The sequence below is a fragment of the Macaca nemestrina genome, chromosome 3, assembly GCF_043159975.1.
Source record: "Macaca nemestrina isolate mMacNem1 chromosome 3, mMacNem.hap1, whole genome shotgun sequence".
Taxonomy (NCBI): Eukaryota; Metazoa; Chordata; class Mammalia; order Primates; family Cercopithecidae; genus Macaca; species Macaca nemestrina.
This window is the reverse complement of record NC_092127.1, coordinates 100,551,462-100,570,316: the sequence shown is the minus strand read 5'-3', so window position 1 is coordinate 100,570,316 and position 18,855 is coordinate 100,551,462. Positions and strand designations below refer to the sequence as shown.

General features: G+C 39.6%; 1 protein-coding gene across 6 annotated transcripts in view; it reads left to right on the top strand.

Annotated features, from left to right (window-relative positions):
- LOC105479630 (HECT and RLD domain containing E3 ubiquitin protein ligase 3) overlaps positions 1 to 18,855 on the top strand; it is a 123,581-nt gene that overhangs the window by 4,949 nt on the left and 99,777 nt on the right. For 3 of the 6 annotated variants that reach the window (XM_011737698.2, XM_011737701.2, XM_011737700.3), the window contains one exon: positions 7,757 to 8,011. The exons of 1 other annotated variant lie outside the window; for it this stretch is intronic. In XM_011737698.2, coding sequence (XP_011736000.2) covers positions 7,786 to 8,011 — 226 coding nt within the window. In that variant the 5' untranslated portion in view covers positions 7,757 to 7,785. Of the gene's footprint in view, positions 1 to 285; positions 381 to 7,756; positions 8,012 to 18,855 lie in introns of all 6 variants that reach the window. 2 more of the 6 variants (XM_011737699.2, XM_011737702.3) reach the window with 1 other exon arrangement.

Here is an 18,855-nt window from a genome sequence, read left to right as displayed (position 1 = left end):
ACCAGGTAGTGAAGAAGGCACCACCTTTGAGGGGATGATCGGGGGAAGGGTAGGAATGTTTCCTGTGTTGGCTGAGGGGATCAGGGGACCAAAGTCCAGCTAAAGTGGTGGAGAGAGAAAACAGCAAGGAGTGGATTCATGTTGTTGAAAACTTCTCTTTGCCTTCTATGCCATTTCTCCCTTTGGTAGGAACATTTTTGATAATAAGGCAAGTCATTAAAATGAATCTTCTTTGTTACCAGAGTTAATTCTGCATTTTAATTTTGGCCCTAAATTTATTTAAAGCCTGAAATTGGGGGGTATCTGCCAAGCACTGAAGATTTTGGACATTGTCTTTTCCTGCTGTTGAAAGAGACCCTCTACATATATACAACATTCAGGTAATTGCTTCTAAGCTTACTTGAAAGGAAGCTTATCCCTATTTTAAATGAGATTAGAAGTCCTGCCTGAGTGTTATTTAGGTCTCAGTGCCTTTCAAACAAAGGAATAAGAATGAGTTGTTAGGCTGCTGTGTGCATAGTCGCACAGTCTTATTATAAGACAAAGTTTAGGAATTTAAGGTTGTCTTTTAGCATTCAACTCACTAGAGCTAGTTAAAAGAGATTTATCTCCCCACTGCCCTCCACTCATGCCCTCTCCAGAATTTAAAAGCAAATGCACACAAAAAAACTTCCTCCTATCAACCTCAAATCCCTTTCATGAAAGTTATGGCAGATGGTGGTGATGCTGCTTTGCTGTAGTGCAGATTTGGCAGAATGCAGCTAGTGCTAATTGCAGTGAGGAAGACAGGAGTCATAACCCCAGCCTCTTGGGAATTGTCCTGTCTGCTGAGGTCTCAAAGAAAAGCACTAGGAGTAGGAGTAATATTGCTTAAAGCAGCTGACATTTACTGGTCACTTATTACTACATGCCAGGCACTATGCTAAGCCCTTTTTACATGCATTTTCTCATTAATCCTCATAGCACTCTAGCACCACCTCCTGATTTTGGAGCTTAAGGTGGGTAAATATCTTTCCCCAAGTTTCACAGCTAACATGTGGTTAATGTAGGGCTTGGATTTTAGTTCTTTTGACTGTTAAGCTCTGCTAAGATTATCTTGAATCTCTTACCAAGAATAGATGAGAAGGTCTCAGGAAAGTACCAGGTTGACATTGAGAGAAAGTTGTCCTTCAAAAGTGGTCCTTTTGTTTTGTCATGGGGAAATAAGAGGCAGGAAATGCAGCCAAGTGGGGCTGGTGTAGGTGCTGAGGGAAGTGTAGTCCTATATTTTGCAGCGAATTTCATAATTATGTATTTTGAAGGAAAATAAAAGATTCTGCTCTTCCAGGAGCAAGCAACAGAGTGAATGAGGAAAAATGGGTGTAAGGACCTTGGAGATCAAAATGCCTAGCGATGTAGACCATTGCTGAAACTAGACCTTTAAAGTCATGAACATCAGCAGCTACAAGATTTAGGGGTCCAACTGGAATGTACTTTGAAGTGAAAGCTGTGCTAGTGGCTGGCTTCTCTCCAGTGCATTGAACTTCTCTCCTGAAAGTTAGATGGTTTTAGTTGCCTTCTTCTTTAGTTCCAGCAGAGCCTTGTGATGACCCAGACCATATTTATTAATTATGATTGATAGTTTATTCACAGGTATACATCTTATTTGTGGTTGCTCTTTAATTCTCTTGATAGGCAGTTTTCATTTGACAAATTGAAGATTCCATTACTGTAACTCAGTTGGGAAGAATTTTTGAAGTTTTCAACAGTAGTCCTTTTTATTATCTTTTTTCATAAATTGTTTTTACTAGTCAGTCAGGGATGAGGCCATACTTCAGGCTGTTTACACAGGATTGTGCTTGGCCAAAGCACCCGGAACTCAGATGACTCTCAAGGACTGACTCATGCCAGATTAACTACGAAAAGCTGATAGACCCAGGACACCAAATTAATAATGAGAATTAAAAATCCTAGTAAGACTGAGATGCTTTGGTTACCTGGTCACAGTATTGTATCCCTGTAGTAGAATCTGCCCTATAAACCAAGTTATTTAGGGTTGCTTGCTAAGCAAGGCAATTGGTTGGGCGAATTTAACAACTGTTATGGAATCTGATCCACCCATCCACTTTTAGGAAATAATTACTTACTGGATCACATAGCCAGGTTGACTGATCAGGGTCCCTGTTTCTCTGGAGAGTGGTGCAGACACATTGCGAAGTCTGGCCTTTTGGTTATCTACTTTCTAAGCTCCTTACTCTACAGAATAGCATAGTGTCTCTTTCTTTTCCTTCATCTTTTTTTTGTTTGTTTCACTTTCTTCATCTGTAGATTAGAGATAATGGCAGTGCCTGTTTCATAGAAGAAGAAATGAGCTAATATCTGTGAAGCATATAGAAAAGTACCAGATCCAGAGTAAGCTCAAATTAGGTCTTATCTGCTGTTATTATTAATAATGTCATTATTAATATTATCAGTCAGGAGTTTCTTTCTATTGCAAGTGAAAGAAACCTGATTCAAACAAGCATAAATAAATAAGCTTAAGTAAACAAAGAAGGGACTTGTTATACTCTATATATAGTTAGGTTCTGTAAAGTCATGGTGAATACCATATTAGTGAATACAGAGCCATTGTTTCTGAGGAAATAAAGGGTTAGGTTCCTGCAGGCTCTGGTCAAGAGATTTTTATCAGCCAACTGACGCATAGCCTTGTTTTATGTGTGTTTCTGTCTAGACAGCCTATTTAATATATCTTACTAATAATTATACACAGTATTTCTTGGTAATAAAACACTCGTTGAGAAAGGTTTAACATTTTCTTGAACCTGTGTAATGTGACAGTGTTTTTGGCTTTCAGCCTCAAATCAGTGCTATCTACTGTGATTTTTGCTTTTTATTGGTTGTCTTCTCATGAATCCACAGATTTACTTGCTTTTCCATCGTTTCTATAGCTTCATTATGCACTCTGGATATTACTTTAGCTGTCTCCAGGGGAGGCCTCACATACAGATCCGCAGATTTCCTGTTCCATTTGTGGACGTACCCACTTGTTGATTCATTAAGACTGAACTCACAGCCAACACTGTAACTCATGCATGAAAGAAACTTACCTAATACACATTTTTTTTTTCTGTGTAAGGCACATCACAACCTTATTGAACCTAAGAACACTAGACAGGTAGGAGAGATAAGACAAATTTATGAAATACTAAAAATGAAAAAATCCATTGATGTGGTTAATAGCAGTTGAGCAAGTTGGGAAAAATAACTTATTTCTAGATTATGTGAGCTTGCTGGTCTATTTAAATGTGTGTCATTAGACCACCACCAACCACCACCACCACTACCCTGCCAGTTTTTCATTTTATTTCTACTTCCCTCCCCACAATCTTTGTAGTTAACTCAAATAATAACATTTAATCTTAATACATTTTTAGTGTAGAGTCTAGACAAGGAATACAAATCTTGGGAAGAAGAGAACTTTCTGGTTAAGACGGCAAATTGAGATTCAGTTTTATATTTTATTTTGGGCCTTTTCATGCCTTTCCTGAAAGCCTCAAGAGTTCAAAGCATACCTCAGGATTACAATAAGGCAGTTTAAAAATTGTTATATACAAATTAAGGTCATTGAGTTAAAGCCAAAGTACTGTAATTGTTGTCAAGAGAGGTTGAAAGTATGAGCTTCCTCTGTGTTGTAATCTTTAATTTGTAACCATTTGGGCATGCTTTTACCTTGGGAGAAAGGAGTTTGCCATTTTAAAAGCTGACTTTGCACAGAATAGCCAATTAGCTGTCTCCTTCATATGTTGACAGTTCTCTCCTGTAGATTGTCTGATACATGGAGCTTTGATGTGTTCTCCTAGTATTATAATTCAAAGTAAGTCTTCACTATTTCCGTTAGAATCCATCCCCTTTTCATTACAATGAAATGAATGTACCAGTGAAAAGATTAGGCAAGACACCTTTGAAGTCTGCAATCTTGTTTTGAAATCCTGATATTTTGACCTGTAGGACCTAGAACAGTAATTCTCAATATGGAGAAAGTAGCATGTTTAAGAAGTATGATTAGAAAACGATATTCAGAATTATAATTAAAATGTATATTTGGAAACCAGCTGGGCTTGGTGGCTTACACCTGTAATCCCAGCACTTTGGGAGGCCAAGGTGGGCTGATTACTTGAGGTCAGGAGTTCAAGACCAGCCTGGCCAATATGGCGAAACCCTGTCTCTACTAAAATGCCAAAAAAATAGCTGGGTGTGGTGGCACATGCCTGTAATCCCAGCTAATTCAGAGGCTGAGGCAGGAGAATTGCTTGAACCTGTGAGGCAGAGATTGCAGTGAGCTGAGATTGTCCCACTGCACTCCAGCCTGGGAGACAGAGTGAGACTTGGTCTAAAAAAAAAAAAAAAGAAAGTATATTTGGAAACTGAAATGTAATCTGAATGTCCTTAAGACCAATCTTTTGCATTACTTGTTTGTTTTTAAGATGGGTCTCGCTCTATTGCTCAGGCTGGAGTGCGGTGGTGCAATCACGGCTCACTGAAGCCTTGACCTCCTAGGCTCAAATGATCCTCTCATCCCAGCCCCCCAGGTAGCTGGGACTACAGGTGTGTGCTACCACACTTGGCTGATTTTATTTATTTTTTGGTAGAGATAAGGTCTCACTGTGTTGCCCAGGCTGGTTTCAAACTCCTGGCTTAAGCTGTCCTCTCACCTTGGCCTCCCAAAGTGTTGGGATCACAGATGTGAGCCCCTGTGCCTGGTCACTATTTTCTTTAATATCCAGATAAAGTGATTCAAGCCCAAGGTGATACTGATTAGAGATTTAGTGTCTTCCTCAAATTTCTAAGAATTTCCAAGGGGAAGAAGAGCATTTAGGTTCTCTTATGGCTCATCCAAAACTCTTGCTTAGTTGTCTGTCTTCTGGAGGGGTACTGAGGGCTTATTTTCAAGGTTCTTTTTATTCATGCTTGGCAAAATACAGTTATTGTAAGGCTGTTGTGTCTTAACTTTGATAGAAGGTTTGGGATTCTCAAAAGTAGTTACAGAACAGGCAACAACTTCAAACTGAGTGTTAAGACACCACTGTTCTCAAAATCCATCTGCTGTTCTCTGCCACAGAGAATCTACTGTTTACTGGCCAGGTTCCAGACTTGCAGCCATATTACAGGCTTCAATCCCTTTCTCTTTTTTGTCTTTCTTTTTTTTTGCGGTGGAGTTTCACTCTTGTTGCCCAGGCTGGAGTGCAATGGCGCCATCTTGGCTCACTGCAACCTCTCCCTCCTGGGTTCAAGTGATTCTCGTGCTTCAGCCTTCCGAGTAGCTGGGATTATAGGTGCCTGCCACCACGCCCGACTAATTTTTGTATTTTTAGTAAAGATGGGGTTTCACCATGTTGGTCAGGCTGATCTCGAACTCCTGACCTCAGGTGATCCATCTGCCTTGGCCTCCCAAAGTGTTGGGATTACAGGCGTGAGCCACCATGACTAGCCAATCGCACCCTGTTAATTTGATATCTTAAATAGGAGCAGCTACTATTTTATAAGGCATGCTTGGGATTTCCCCCATCTCCTTTCGTCTCTAAATCTTGGACCTTTCTTTCAAAACCAGAGAGGTGCATGAAGTATTTTCCTAAACAGAAGATCCATCCACTTAAGATTTCCAACTTTACCAGTAGTCAGAACTTTTGAAGTTACAATATTTCATTTCTGATCAAAGCATTAGATAAAACTTCCCCTCTTATGTCTTTGTAAGCAAAAATAAAATATTGAAATAATTGATACCTCTCCCATATTAAACTTTAGGGGTTGTTCCCTCCTCCTTTCTGTTGTAGAAAAAATACTTTTGTGGCTATTATGTAGGTAATGACAATTCTCACAATTAAACTCAAGAAAGCCTTATCGGCTGATGTGGACCCGCAGAGGCAGTAGGCATGTAGCAAGAGAAAGGAGGTTTAAAGACAATTAAAAAATCTTTGTTGAGATATAATTCACATACCATAAAATTTGCTTTTTTTTTTTTTTTTTTTTGAGACGGAATTTTGCTCTTGTTGCCCAGGCTGGAGTGCAATGGCACGACCTCAGCTCACTGCAACTTCTGCCTCCTGGGTTCAAGCAATTCTCCTGCCTCAGCCTCCTGAGTAGCTGGAATTACAGGCATGTGCCACCATGCCTGGCTGATTTTGTATTTTTAGTAGGAACAGGGTCTCTCCATGTTGGTCAGGCTGGTCTGGAACTCCCGACCTAAGGTCATCCGCCCGTCTTGGCCTCCCAAAGTGCTGGGATTACAGGCATGAGCCACCACGCCTGGCCTAAAATTTACCTATTTAAAGTATAACATTTAGGGGTTTTTAGTATATTTACCATGCTTTAAAACCATCACCACAACCTAAATTTAGAACATTTTGCCACCTTCCAAAAGGACAGGTACAGTCACTCTCAATTCTCCTCCTTCCCTCCAGTCCTAGTCTATTTTCTAGTCTATTTTCTATTGCCTGTTCTATACATTTCATGTAAACAGAATCATATAATTTGTGGACTTTTGTGACTTGCTTCTTTTTCTTAGCATAATATATTCACTGTTCATCCATATTGCAGCCAAATAATATCCCATTGTATAGATATACCATGTTTTATTTAACCATTCATCAGTTGATGAACATTTTGGTTATTTCCTTTTGATACTGTGTATAATGCTGTTGTGGACATTCCTTTATAAGTTTTTGTGTGGACGTAGTCTTGCAGTTCTCTTGGGTTTATAACTAGGATGAAATTGCTGGATCATATGGTATCTTTATGTTTATTCTTTTCAGGAACTGCCAGACATTTTTACAAGCCAGTGTAGGGTGGTTCTAACAGCCCCACATTTTTGCCAACACTTGTTGTTACCTGGCCATCCTTGTGGTGTGAATTGGTAGCGAGAGATGAGATTTTTTGTTTGTTTGTATGAAAGGGAAACATTAATTGTTAAAAGGTAATGAAACTTTAGGCTAGTGTCAGTAATCAGGCAAAAGTTGATTACCTGCTAAATAGAAGAGGTCTGTGTTATACTGTGGTCTCTGTTGAAGGAGATTAAAATCTTTTTTGGGGAGTTAAGTTATAAAGATATAAAGAGAAAGCTACCAGTTAGGCAGTATAGTAGACATGTCAGAGGGATGCAGGCTGTCACTGTAACAATCCCAGAGTCTCTCAGGTAGGAAGTGAGGCTTGACTCAGATCTGGAACCAAGGGTAAAAGGGAATGGCAGAGAAGATAACATTTTTTTTTTTTTCCATTTTTCATCTTCACTTCAAGTGGTGAAATCCTACTAACCAATCTAATATTAGGGTATGTAAAGGAGTTAATTGGTTCAAAATTTTTTAAAACATTAAAATAAGCAGAAAATTCAAAGGAATGATGCATTGAGAAAGGATAAGGTGAAGTCTTGAGAGTGTTTTCAAAACTGTTACTAACTTAATGGTTTGCCAAGATTGTTTCAGCTCATCTCCTGTACTCAGGATTCTTTAGCAGTGATCTGAAAACCATATTCTGTCTGTTCACTTGTTCATTTAAACAAACACAATTTATTTAAACTGTTTTTTAAACTCTTATTAAAATACAAAGTAGCATCATTTTAACATAACTGCTTTCAACAGTATTAATATGTTTTATTTTGAGATGTAAGATATCTGAAGAATATTAAGGGGAGGGTTATTTTTTAAATTGGTTACATTCATTACTTGATTTTCTATGACCTATTTCTTTTTAATTAAAAATAATTTTTTTTTTAACTCTCTCCTAGGCTACATGATTCCCTGAAAGATAAGAACAATGTTATGTTGGGGATATTGGTCTCTGGGCCAACCTGGTATCAGCACCAACCTGCAGGGAATTGTGGCTGAGCCCCAGGTGTGTGGGTTCATATCTGACAGAAGTGTCAAGGAGGTGGCCTGTGGGGGAAACCACTCTGTGTTCCTGCTGGAAGATGGGGAAGTTTACACATGTGGTTTGAACACCAAGGGGCAGCTGGGCCATGAGAGGGAAGGAAACAAGCCAGGTGAGTGCACCTTGTCTGTCTTGATTATTGGTGAGAATGGAAAGTTGGAGGACACAATGGCAGAGGGCCTGGTTGGACCTTTCTCCACCAAGTGTTAGGTTTCAGGGAAGCTCTTTTGAACGGTGCAGGGATTCCCTCCTGTTTGGAACCCTTGTGTCTAATTCAAGCCTTTGGATGGAAAAACAGGCTTTTCTTTTTTTTTTTTTTTTGAGATAGGGTCTTGCTCTGTCACCTAGGGTTGAGTGCAGTGGCCAGATCTTGGCTCACTGCAACCTCCACCTCCCAGGTTCAGGTGATTTTCATGCCTCAGCCACCTGACTAGCAGGGATTACAGGTATGCGCCACCACAAGACTTTTTATTTTTCATCTTATTAGAGAACTTATGTAATGTCAGTTACCCGAGGAGGGGAGGATGACTAGTTAGTTCAGGGTTAGAATAAAATAGATTTTGCCCATTGTATTAGTTGGTTTTCACACGCTGATAAGACAAACCCAAGACTGGGCAGTTTACAAAAGAAAGAGGTTTATTGGATTTACAGTTCCATGTGGCTGGGGAGGCCTCACAATCATGGCAGAAGGTGAAAGGCACATTTCACATGGCAGCAGACAAGAGAAGAGAGCTTGTGCTGGGAGACTCCCATTTTTAAAACCATCGGATCTCATGAGACTCATTCACTATCATGAGAACAGCACAGGAAAGACCTGCCCCCATGATTCACTTACCTCCCACTGGGTCCTTCCTGTAACACATGGGAATTCAAGATGAGATTTGGCTGGGGACACAGCCAAACCATGTCCCCCAGTAATTTAATGCTGAGAATTATGGCAGTTTTTGATCAGGTAATCCTCACACAATCACTATCAGAAGCTTTACTTCCTGATTACCTATATTCATTCCTTTGTTTCTGCAACATGCTTTTATTATATGTTTTGTGCTAAGCAATGTGATTGGTGTTATGAGTGGAGGGATGAATGAGATATGGTGATGATGTGGCTGCAGTGATCCCCATGGCAAATGCTGTCATGCAAGTCTGTATTATGTAAGTTGAAGAATACACCAGAGGTGTAGGGAAGGGGAAATTGGTTCTGCCTTTGGGCGTTGAGTAGAACTTTGTTGTGTGTGTGTGTGTGCATGAATGTGCACTTGGGTGTATGAATGAATGTGGCAGCATCACTCAGGTTATTGCACACCTGATACCCAGTGATGTGGATATAAAGGTGCAATACTTGTTCAGGGCATGTTGAGTAGTGTGGTGAGACTGGTAAGAGCGGGTAATAGAAGAGGATAAGCTGGAAAGGTAGGGGGCTAATTCGTTTCCTTAAATTTCAGTGCTTTTAATTGATTTGTAACAAGTGCTGCACATATTTTAAGTTTGTTGATTTTATTTTTTTCCTCCTATTTTTACATTTTTTTTGAGATAGAATCAGGCTGGAGTGCAGTGGTACCATCTTGAGTCACTGCAACCTCTGCCTCCTGGGCTGCAGATATCCTCCCATTCTTAGTCTTCTGATTAGCTAGAACTACAGGCATGTGCCAACACACCTGCTAATTTTTAAATTTTTGTTTTAGTAGAGATGGAGTTTTGCCATGTTGTCCAGGCTGGTCTCAAACTCTTGAGCTCAAGCAATCTGCCTGCCTTGGCCTCCCAAAGTGCTGGGATTACAGGTGTGAGCCACCATTCCTGGCCCTATTTTTACTTTTAAAGAATCTAAGTATGACTTTCAGTATATGTGTATCATGGATTTATAAGATCCTCTTAGTAGTGATGATGTGTAAATGAGTCTTCTTTTGGTGAGAAATTTTAAGATAGGGTCTTAAATTGTGACCACATATTTGTCACACTAGCATAGGTGTTTGCTCCTTTTTCTGTTACCTGCTGTCCTTTTCATTCAATACAGATCATTCCAGACACTGAAGCTTCATTAAAGAATAACTTGCAGTTTTTTCGAGATGATTTTACCCTTTTATTTGGCATCAATATGAATTGAATTTTTTCTGTGACACTGTCTTCCTCTTCTCTCACATGTATTATTCCCTTCTATAGTAAGTGACAGTGTTCCATAGTTTCCCTGCCCAAATGTCAGTGTAAATTTATCATCGTTAATTTTTATGTTGCCCATTGGAAAGAGGGCTGTGGGGCTTAGGCACAATTGTGAAGGATGTGGAGTGTGGTTGATGGGCTTCCACTTCCTCATTCTTTGCCACCAGGTTCCTTCAGGAAGCCTGCTATGAGACATGCACCAGGCCTGCTCATCTGGGGGCAATGCCCCATGTTCTAGCCAGGGGTTTCTTAATCTGTGGACCCTGAAATCTTGGGATTTCAAGGAAGGGGTTTGTAGAGTCATCTACAGACGAACACCCTTCCATGTACAGTGCACTCAATACTATAGGTTTTCAAATGATTCTGTTGTTTACTAAAACGAAAATTCAGTTGAAAATGCCGCTAATTCAGAAATTAGTAAATCCTATTTATTATGTATTTTACCAATTAATAGAATACAAAGGTATCATATACAAATACCATGGAGGGGGCAGGAAGAAGCTTGACTTTTACAAATGGTCTTCATACTGGCACAGATTAAAAACCAAGTCTTCTTTCTTTTCCTCCTGTTAAAACTCACTGGTATCTCACATTAAGCTCCTAAATGTGTCCTCTGTTTCCCTAGGCTAGAGCCAGCATCTAACAAGTAATGCATTCAGAGGGATTAATGGCAGGTCACGGCCCAACAGTATGCTCTTTCCTATGGGAATGTCTACATTCAGCCAGGGTTTAGGAACTTCACTCCAGTGATCTTTGAAGGACTTGTACCACCCTAGCCAGCCTTTGAAGGGAGTATTTTGGGAACTGGGAAGAGATCTTTCTAGTCCTCCCATAGAGACAGCAAGATTATGGTGAAGTTTGAAATCAGATAAAACTAATGGAGGCATTACATCTGTAATCTAAAATGGGGATTATAGTCTGGGCATGGTGGCACACACCTGTAATCCCATCACTTTAGGAGGCCAAGGCCAGAGGATTGCTTGCCAAGGAGTTGGGGACCAGTCTAGGCAACGTAGAGATAGGAAAAAAAAAAAAAAAAATTAACTGGGCATGGTGGTGTGTATCTGTTGTTCCTGCTACTTGGGAGGTTGAGGTTGGAAGGTCGCTTGAGCCCTGGAGACTGAAAGTGCGGTGAGCTGTGATTGCATAATTGCACTCCAGCCTGGGCAACAGAGCAAGACTCTGTCTCAAAATAAAACAAAAAGCAACAATAACAAAAAACCCCAAAATAAATAAATAAGTAAAAATGGGGATTAAAATATTCTTTCATAGGTAGAGTAATCTGTGTAAATATTGAATGCAGTGTCTGGCAGTTTTATGTCATGCCTCAGAAATTATGCTACCGTGCAGTTTTACCATCCTGTGTAAAGGCTGATACTGTCTCTGGAGGTACAGGGAAAGAAGCCTAAGCTGGGAGTTTGAGAACTGGGATCTAGTTTTTTTATCTAACAGGAAATAGTTGTGTGGCCCTGGGCAAGTTTCTTCCTATTTCTGAGTCACAGTTCCCTTTCCTGTAAAAGGAGTAGACTTCCTGTTCTAATCTGATAGTTCTTGATGAAGTGGATTCACATGATAAAAAAGACACAACACAACTGCTAGGAGTGCTACAGACAGAAATATGTTACAGGAAAGAGGTTCTGATCCACACCCCAAGAGAGGGTTCTTGGATCTCTCAAGAAAGACTTCAGGGCGAATCCGCAGTGCAAAATGAAAGCAAGTTTATTAAGAAAGTAAAGGAATAAAAGAATGGCTACTCCATAGACAGAGCCCTGAGGGCTGCTGATTGCGCATTTTTATGGTTATTTCTTGATGATATGCTAAACAAGGTGTGGATTATTCATGCTTCCCCTTTTTAGACCATATAGGGTAACTTCCTGATGTTACCATGTAAACTGTCATGTACTGGTGGGAGTGTAGCAATGAGGACAACCAGAGCTCACTCTTGTGGCCATTTTGGTTTTAGTGGGGTTTTTGGCTGGCTCCTCTACTGTAACCTGTTTTGTCAGGAGGTCTTTATGACCTGTATTTTTTGCTGACCTCCGATCTCGTCCTGTGACTTGGAATGCCTTACCTGGGCCAGATGCAGTGGCTCACGCCTGTAATCCCCACACTTTGGGAGGCCAAGCTGGGTGGATCACGAGGTCAGGAGTCCGAGACCAGCCTGACCAACATGGTGAAACCCATCTCTACTGAAAATACAAAAATTAGCTGGGCATAGTGGCGCGTGCCTGTAATCCCAGTTACTCAGGAGGCTGAGGGAGGAGAATCGCTTGAACCTGGGAGGCAGAGGTTGCAGTGAGCTGAGGTCACACCACTGTACTCCATCCTGGGGGACAGAGCGAAATTCCATCTCAAAAAAAAAAAAAAAAAAAGAATGCCTTACCCATCTGAGAATACAGCCTAGTAGGTTTCAGCCTCGTTTTACCCAGCTCCTGTTTAAGATGGAGTTGCTCTGGTTCATATGCCCCTGACAGTAGTCGGTGATGGCCACCCTCTTTCCACCCTCTTTATCTGTCTTCTCTGTGGCTTGGTCTTCTATCAGGCAGCCTCACTGCAGTCAGGTGCTCAGATATGCCTCACTGCACACCTTGGTCTTGGAACCTGGGTGAGAGGGTTCACCCTGGGGTAGCAGGTGGGAAAGGAAGCAAAAACCTCACACAACAGTGATAGCAAAGATCTGTAGAAGGCATCATAATGAATACATCTGAGTGCAACCAGACATTTCTCCAGCACAGCCTCCTGATGCAGCTCCAGGGAGCTAATGGTAGGTGTTGCTGGGCCTCTGGATGTGAGTGAGCTCTGGCAAAGCAGCTGCTCTGCGTCTGTCTGCATACTGGGTCAGTTGGCCCTCAGTCATCCTGCAGACGCCCTCCCCAGCAGGGCTGAGTGACTGCAAGAAACCCAAGCTAGAGGTGTGCCAAGAAGGCTTTGGGATTCAGCCTCAGAATCCAGCCTATGCTTGTGATCTAAATTTGGAATAAGGCAGACTCTAGTGTAAATTACAAGAGATTCCAGAAATTTCTGTTGTTGGTTAAGCTTGTCTGTTAATTATAAACTCCATAGCAGCTTGGAATAGTGCCTCTTTGAATGGAAAGATTATGTGGGTGGGTGCCTCCCTCTCTTCATTTAACTTTTTCATTGGTAGGTGTGTTCTAAATACGGATAAGATTTGGGTTGGTTTTTAATGAGTGGGAAGAAGAGAATGAACTTGTTTTCTGTGTTTGCTTATTGAGAACCGTGACCTGGAGAGCTGCTAGACATGGAAGGGAAGTCCGTGGCAGGCTTACTTTGTTAGAGGTATCTGTTGGTCTTGGCCCACAGGAATGCTACCGCCAAGCAGCTTCTGTGGTTTTTGGGGAGGGAGCATGATGGAAGGCCCCTTCCTTAAAAGATAATTTTTTGGTGGGGCTCTGGGCAGATCTTTGATTTCATCTTGGCCCAGATCAAGTTGCCCAGATCAGTTGACTTTGAAATATGAAGGATTTTAAAAAGTGAGTGTATGACTGTTCCCTCTAAGGCTTTGAACGTGTCAAGAAGTGAGTTGAAGGAGTTAATTCCATGGTGGCCTACCTCCAAGGGGCTTACAGAGTTTGGAACCCAAGTGGCAAACTTAAGTTTCTTTTTCTTGCTTTGCAGTACTGACTGTGAATGGAGTAATGCCAGTCCATCAACACTTACTCTGCTGATTGGACTTGTTAATATTTCTAGTCCTAGCAGGGCGTCCACCAGCATGGATGTGGTCATCTAGCACTAGTCTGGAGGAGGATTTATTTTATTGCCTTGAAACTTTGTTCCCTGTTAAAATGCAGACAACCCTGGGAGCCACATATTCTGACCTTGCCGAGGGGAAGGAAAGTTGAAAGAAGGTAGTGGTGTAGGAGATGCACCTGGACAAGTCTTCTAGTGCATGCCTTGATTGTGTCCTGCTAGTCATCGTATGCCATATTATACACTCTGTCTCTAAGTGGTTCAGCTGCAAGGCACATCAGTTCATTTTTTTTTTGATGCATTCTGTAGATATGCCAGAGCAGTGATATAAAGCACTTCTCAGTGATTCTAAGGGTTTGAAGATCCTTTTTTTCCTTCTTGAGAATATGTAACAGTTAACTATTGCTGTTGCTGACCCTGAGACTACTGTGGTTTATTTGTACTCTCATTTCTCTACTTCTCACATTAGTAATACCCTTATGTGACCAACTGTGTGTGTGTGTGTATGTGGTAAGAAGGAGGCATTTCAAAGACACATCAAATTCTGAAACTCCTGGTTATTCAGGCCCCAGATATTTTCCCAGTGTGTCAGGCAGCACACAGCGTTCTAGCTTAGGTGTGTCCATGACTCATTTGTGATTTGGCCAAGGGCAAAGAGGCCTGTGATTCTCAGAAGCATTTTTCAGATGCAGTTTATTAAGCCCCATCTAAACTCAATGTCCAACTTTAAAAAAAAGTATTGGATTATAAGTCTTTTGCACATTCCTCTCTCACATGACTTTTCTCTCCTTCATTCTCACCTTTATTCTGACATATAACTCATCCCTCCCCCACAAAGCAGGCAGAATTTTTGTGATTGGAGGCATCATAGGGTTATTACTAATTTCCTTACGATTTTTGTCCATGAATTTATTTATAATTTTCTAAGACAAAGTTACAGAGGTGGCATTTTAGGAAGTCTTGTGTGCCTTCCCCCACTTTTTTTTTTTTTGAATAAAGCAAGCAAACAAAACATGAGCTTTTTTTTCCCTGAATGTTATTTTTTACAAGTAAAGTGACTAAGTGGACATTAAATCTTGAGCTCTTTTATTAAACTAGAGACTGGTTGTCCATAGAAAAAAATTCAATAAATACCTTAATTTACCATGCCTCTGATACTCCTACCCAGCCACATTGTCAACAGTACTCTTCAGCTAAATGAATGGTTCCCCTTTCCTTACACATACTCTGATTTCTAATATTGGGATTTTAGGGTAAGCTAATCTCTGTGTTATTAGGGATATCTGAACTTACGTAAGTGTCTTCTAATCTCTTTCCCTATCTTGAATAGACAAGAACCGTGGTAGGGGCAGTTATTTAGTGTAATCTAATTTGACTCTGCTAAATTGTACAATTCTCTGTAGACATACCAGGAAATCTTATTTATAAGCCCAAGGGTAACAATTTATAAGCCCAAGGGTAACAATTTATAAGCAAGCTCTAACATTTCTGTGCACCTCTATTTGATTCATCTCTATGATTGGTTCCTTTTATTTCCTCCTGAGTTGGTTTCCCTCTTGCAGGTAATTTAATCCAATTCACATTCGCATTTTGTATTCAGTCTAAGCATTTCCATAATGCCTGTCACCATATGTAACAGCTCTCCTGCTGTTTGATAAATGAGGTTTATAAAGCAGAAAGTCCAAAATCTTCAATTCCCAAACTGTGGTTGCTTCTAACCGTGGTAGAAGTAAGGCTTTCAACCACCTTCTCAGGTTGCTCTCGGGCATCTGAAGGGCGCAATAACTCTGTCATGTTAATCAGCTCTTGCTGAAAAGCAAACCAGCTGAACTGAAAGGAAGTGGAAGGGACCCTGTAATGACTTCCTGTTATTGAAGTGCATGTTTCTATGGGCATAACCGATATAAAAGGCAGAATGTGCCATAGGAAGTGTTCAGATCTCAACGTTGCCCTTGTTAGGGCCCCATCTATTCCTTATTAGGAATGGCAGGTGGTTCAGGAGGCTGTGCACCCCTTTCTGATTTTGGTGATAATGTTTATAATCAAAACTAGTAGGAAGTCTTGCCTCTGATAGCTGGGTAGATGACTTTCTAGTTCAAAGGTCTGAGGATCAGGAGAAACTGTCATTTAATAATTTTATTCCGGGATAATTGGAGTTTTTTTTTCTATCTGTGATACTCAGCCTACATTCTATAAAGCTACTTGAGTGTTTTAGAAAATGTATACTTATTAATGAGCATACTCATTAGTGTGAGGTATCTGTGACTTTTAAAAACCTGCAGTATTACTTTTAAGTAAGTAACAAAATGGTTTGCTTCATGAAACAAGAATCTTAATTTGTTAATTATAAAAGTGGTTAACGATACGTATATAAGCTCTCTTTATCTCTGATGTGCTTAGCATTTTTAAGCTGATGAATCCTCATGATAGCCCTGTAAAGTAGGTCAGTATTATTATCCAAGGTATATGTAAAGGAGAAAAGAAAAGGGAGTTGAGTTTGAGTCTTGCTTGAGTACTGACAGTTTGGGTTTAATAATCCTAGAATTTTGTTCACAGACATTTTTGTAACCTCAGGCTGATTGAGAATGGCTGATAAGATTTTATTGTCAAACTTGTTTACATTTAATTTCCACTCAGTACTTTTATTAAAGAAACAAAAATTATATAAACGTACCCACCCAGAAGCTTGTATTCCTTAATTTACTGTTGAAATATGAATATGATCAAGGTACTTTGGTAAAAGGTACTAAGAAACAACTCCCTTTTTATCTTGAAAATCATTAGACTACTATTTGTCAGCTGCCTTTTTAAGCTCTTTTGAGCACCAAATAAAAAGCACACATGATAATTCATATTTCAGGTTGATGTATTTTGTCTTGCTATTTGCCTCTTGTTCTTTATTTTTTTATTTTCTTGAATTATTTACTTCTTATTCAGTCACTGATTCAGCAGATATTTACTGAGTGACTAAACTTCTAGATTCCTCATTTGTTTCAGATACTCTTAGAACACAACAAATTAATGCAGATCCCACCCTTTGGGCATTTGTAGACTAGGTGAGAATATAAGACATACCCAAAAAGGTTATATCATGCAGTTCAGCAGGTGTCAAGCAGGTGATACACGTCCTATGTGTGTCAAAATAAGTGTTGTCCTGCAGTGAAGAGATAGATCACCAACAGTACTGAATTCTGAATTCTAACAAATGTCATATTCTATACCTACACACATTATAAGGTTCACATTTATCTTAAGTTTGTGAGCTTGTTGGAGGAGTGAATTGTAACATTTTGGAGAAGGGGCAGCTTTGGAGATGGTTTCAGGGTTCTAGGGATGTTCAGCGAGTTTTAGTAAATCCACCCTTTAATTCTGAATTTTTGTGTTACAATAGCAATTTTTTAGTTTGGCAGTTTTGATGATTTCATCTAGCTTGGTGATCTATGATCTTTATAGATCTAGGGTAGGTAGAATGTTGTAGTTTATCAGCCTGAATGGGGTATATCTGGTCAGCTGATATTTTATATCTCTTCAAGGGCTACTGGAATTCTTTGTAAGTCTTTTTGAGTGAATGCCATTTGATAGCATGTAATGTTGAAATCTTTGATAACCCTCTAACAGATATATGGTCTCATTTCCTTGCAGACTTGCAGTCATTTTTTTACTCATTATTAAAATGTGCATTGAAATTTCTATTATAATTTTTAATTGACTTAGAACAACTGAAATCATGATTGTGAATAATTTTAATTTAGAGTGTTAGCTAATCATGGAGGCAGTATAATGAATAAGAGCGTGGACTAGCTGTGTGACTTAGAGAAAGTTGCTTAAACTCTACATGTCTCAGTTTCCTTAGTTGTAAATGTGGATAATAATATCTACCTATTAGGGTTGTGAAGATTTAATGCATTGCATATCAGAAACTTGGAAGAATGCTTGGCTTATAGTAAACACTCAGGACTAGCTATTATCATTTATTTTTATTTTTAATTTGAAAAAATAATTGCTTATCTCTATTTCATTCCAATTTTAGTGTATATGCTGCCGAAGCAGGCACTAGCTATTATCATTATTTGTAGTAGCAGTAGTAGTTATTTGTGTTAACACTTTTCATTGCAATTGTTTTGATCCTGCTATTCCAGCATATTAACAAATTAATAAATTCATTACAAATACATACAGTTTATAGATGTATACAAACATATACATCTATACATCTGTAAATTGTGTTGATCACTTTTATAGATTCCCTTAATACTACAGGATCTGATGAATGATACGGACATTCAGCTGAGGCAGATGTTATAAGTTAGGGTTGTTAAGGGAAAGTTTTATATTATGTTCATTTTTATTTTAAGTTTTAAAGGATAAGTCTATTTTCTTTATTTTCAATTTTTGCAGTTCTTTATTGTTCCCATGAAAAGTACCTTCATATGTTGGGTACACTGTAAAACTGATTATATACATATGGACATGCATACGTGCATCTTCTCTCTATGCAGTTGTTACCGTTACTTCCAGCATTCTCATCCAAAATGGCAAGGATAAGGGAATCAAATTAGGTCGCTGTGGACACTGTGGTACAACAGGGACTACTTTGTGGTGCTCCTGAAAGTCTTGTAGTGGTTTAGCAACAGTTAGCTGGGTAGTATAATCTTGCCATAGGCTTAGTAAATAGAGTACAATCCACTGGCTCCTAGCCCAGCTGAAATCTTTGGGCAGTTACTTCAGACTTCCAGTTAGCTGTGATGGGAGTGAATCTTTGGACAGAGATAGAAATGGCCTGAAAGAATGCAAGTGCTTTTCCCTTCTGCATCCCTCAGTTGCCTAAGAAGAGATCATTCTGGAGTCTAAACATACATCATGATCTCTGTTTTTTTTTTTTTTTTTTTAGTGGTACTGTATCAGTCCCTATGCTTTCAGTTTCAAGTAACAACAGAGTGCTAAGCTGTGTCATGAACAATGAGTAAAATTTATCATCTCACATGAGAAGAGGTATTTCTAGGATAGGCTAAGTCAGTAGCACAGTTGCCCCGTGTGTTTCCCATCTTTCGGTTCTGGAGTGGAATTTTGTAGTAATGTAGAGACTTATTCTTC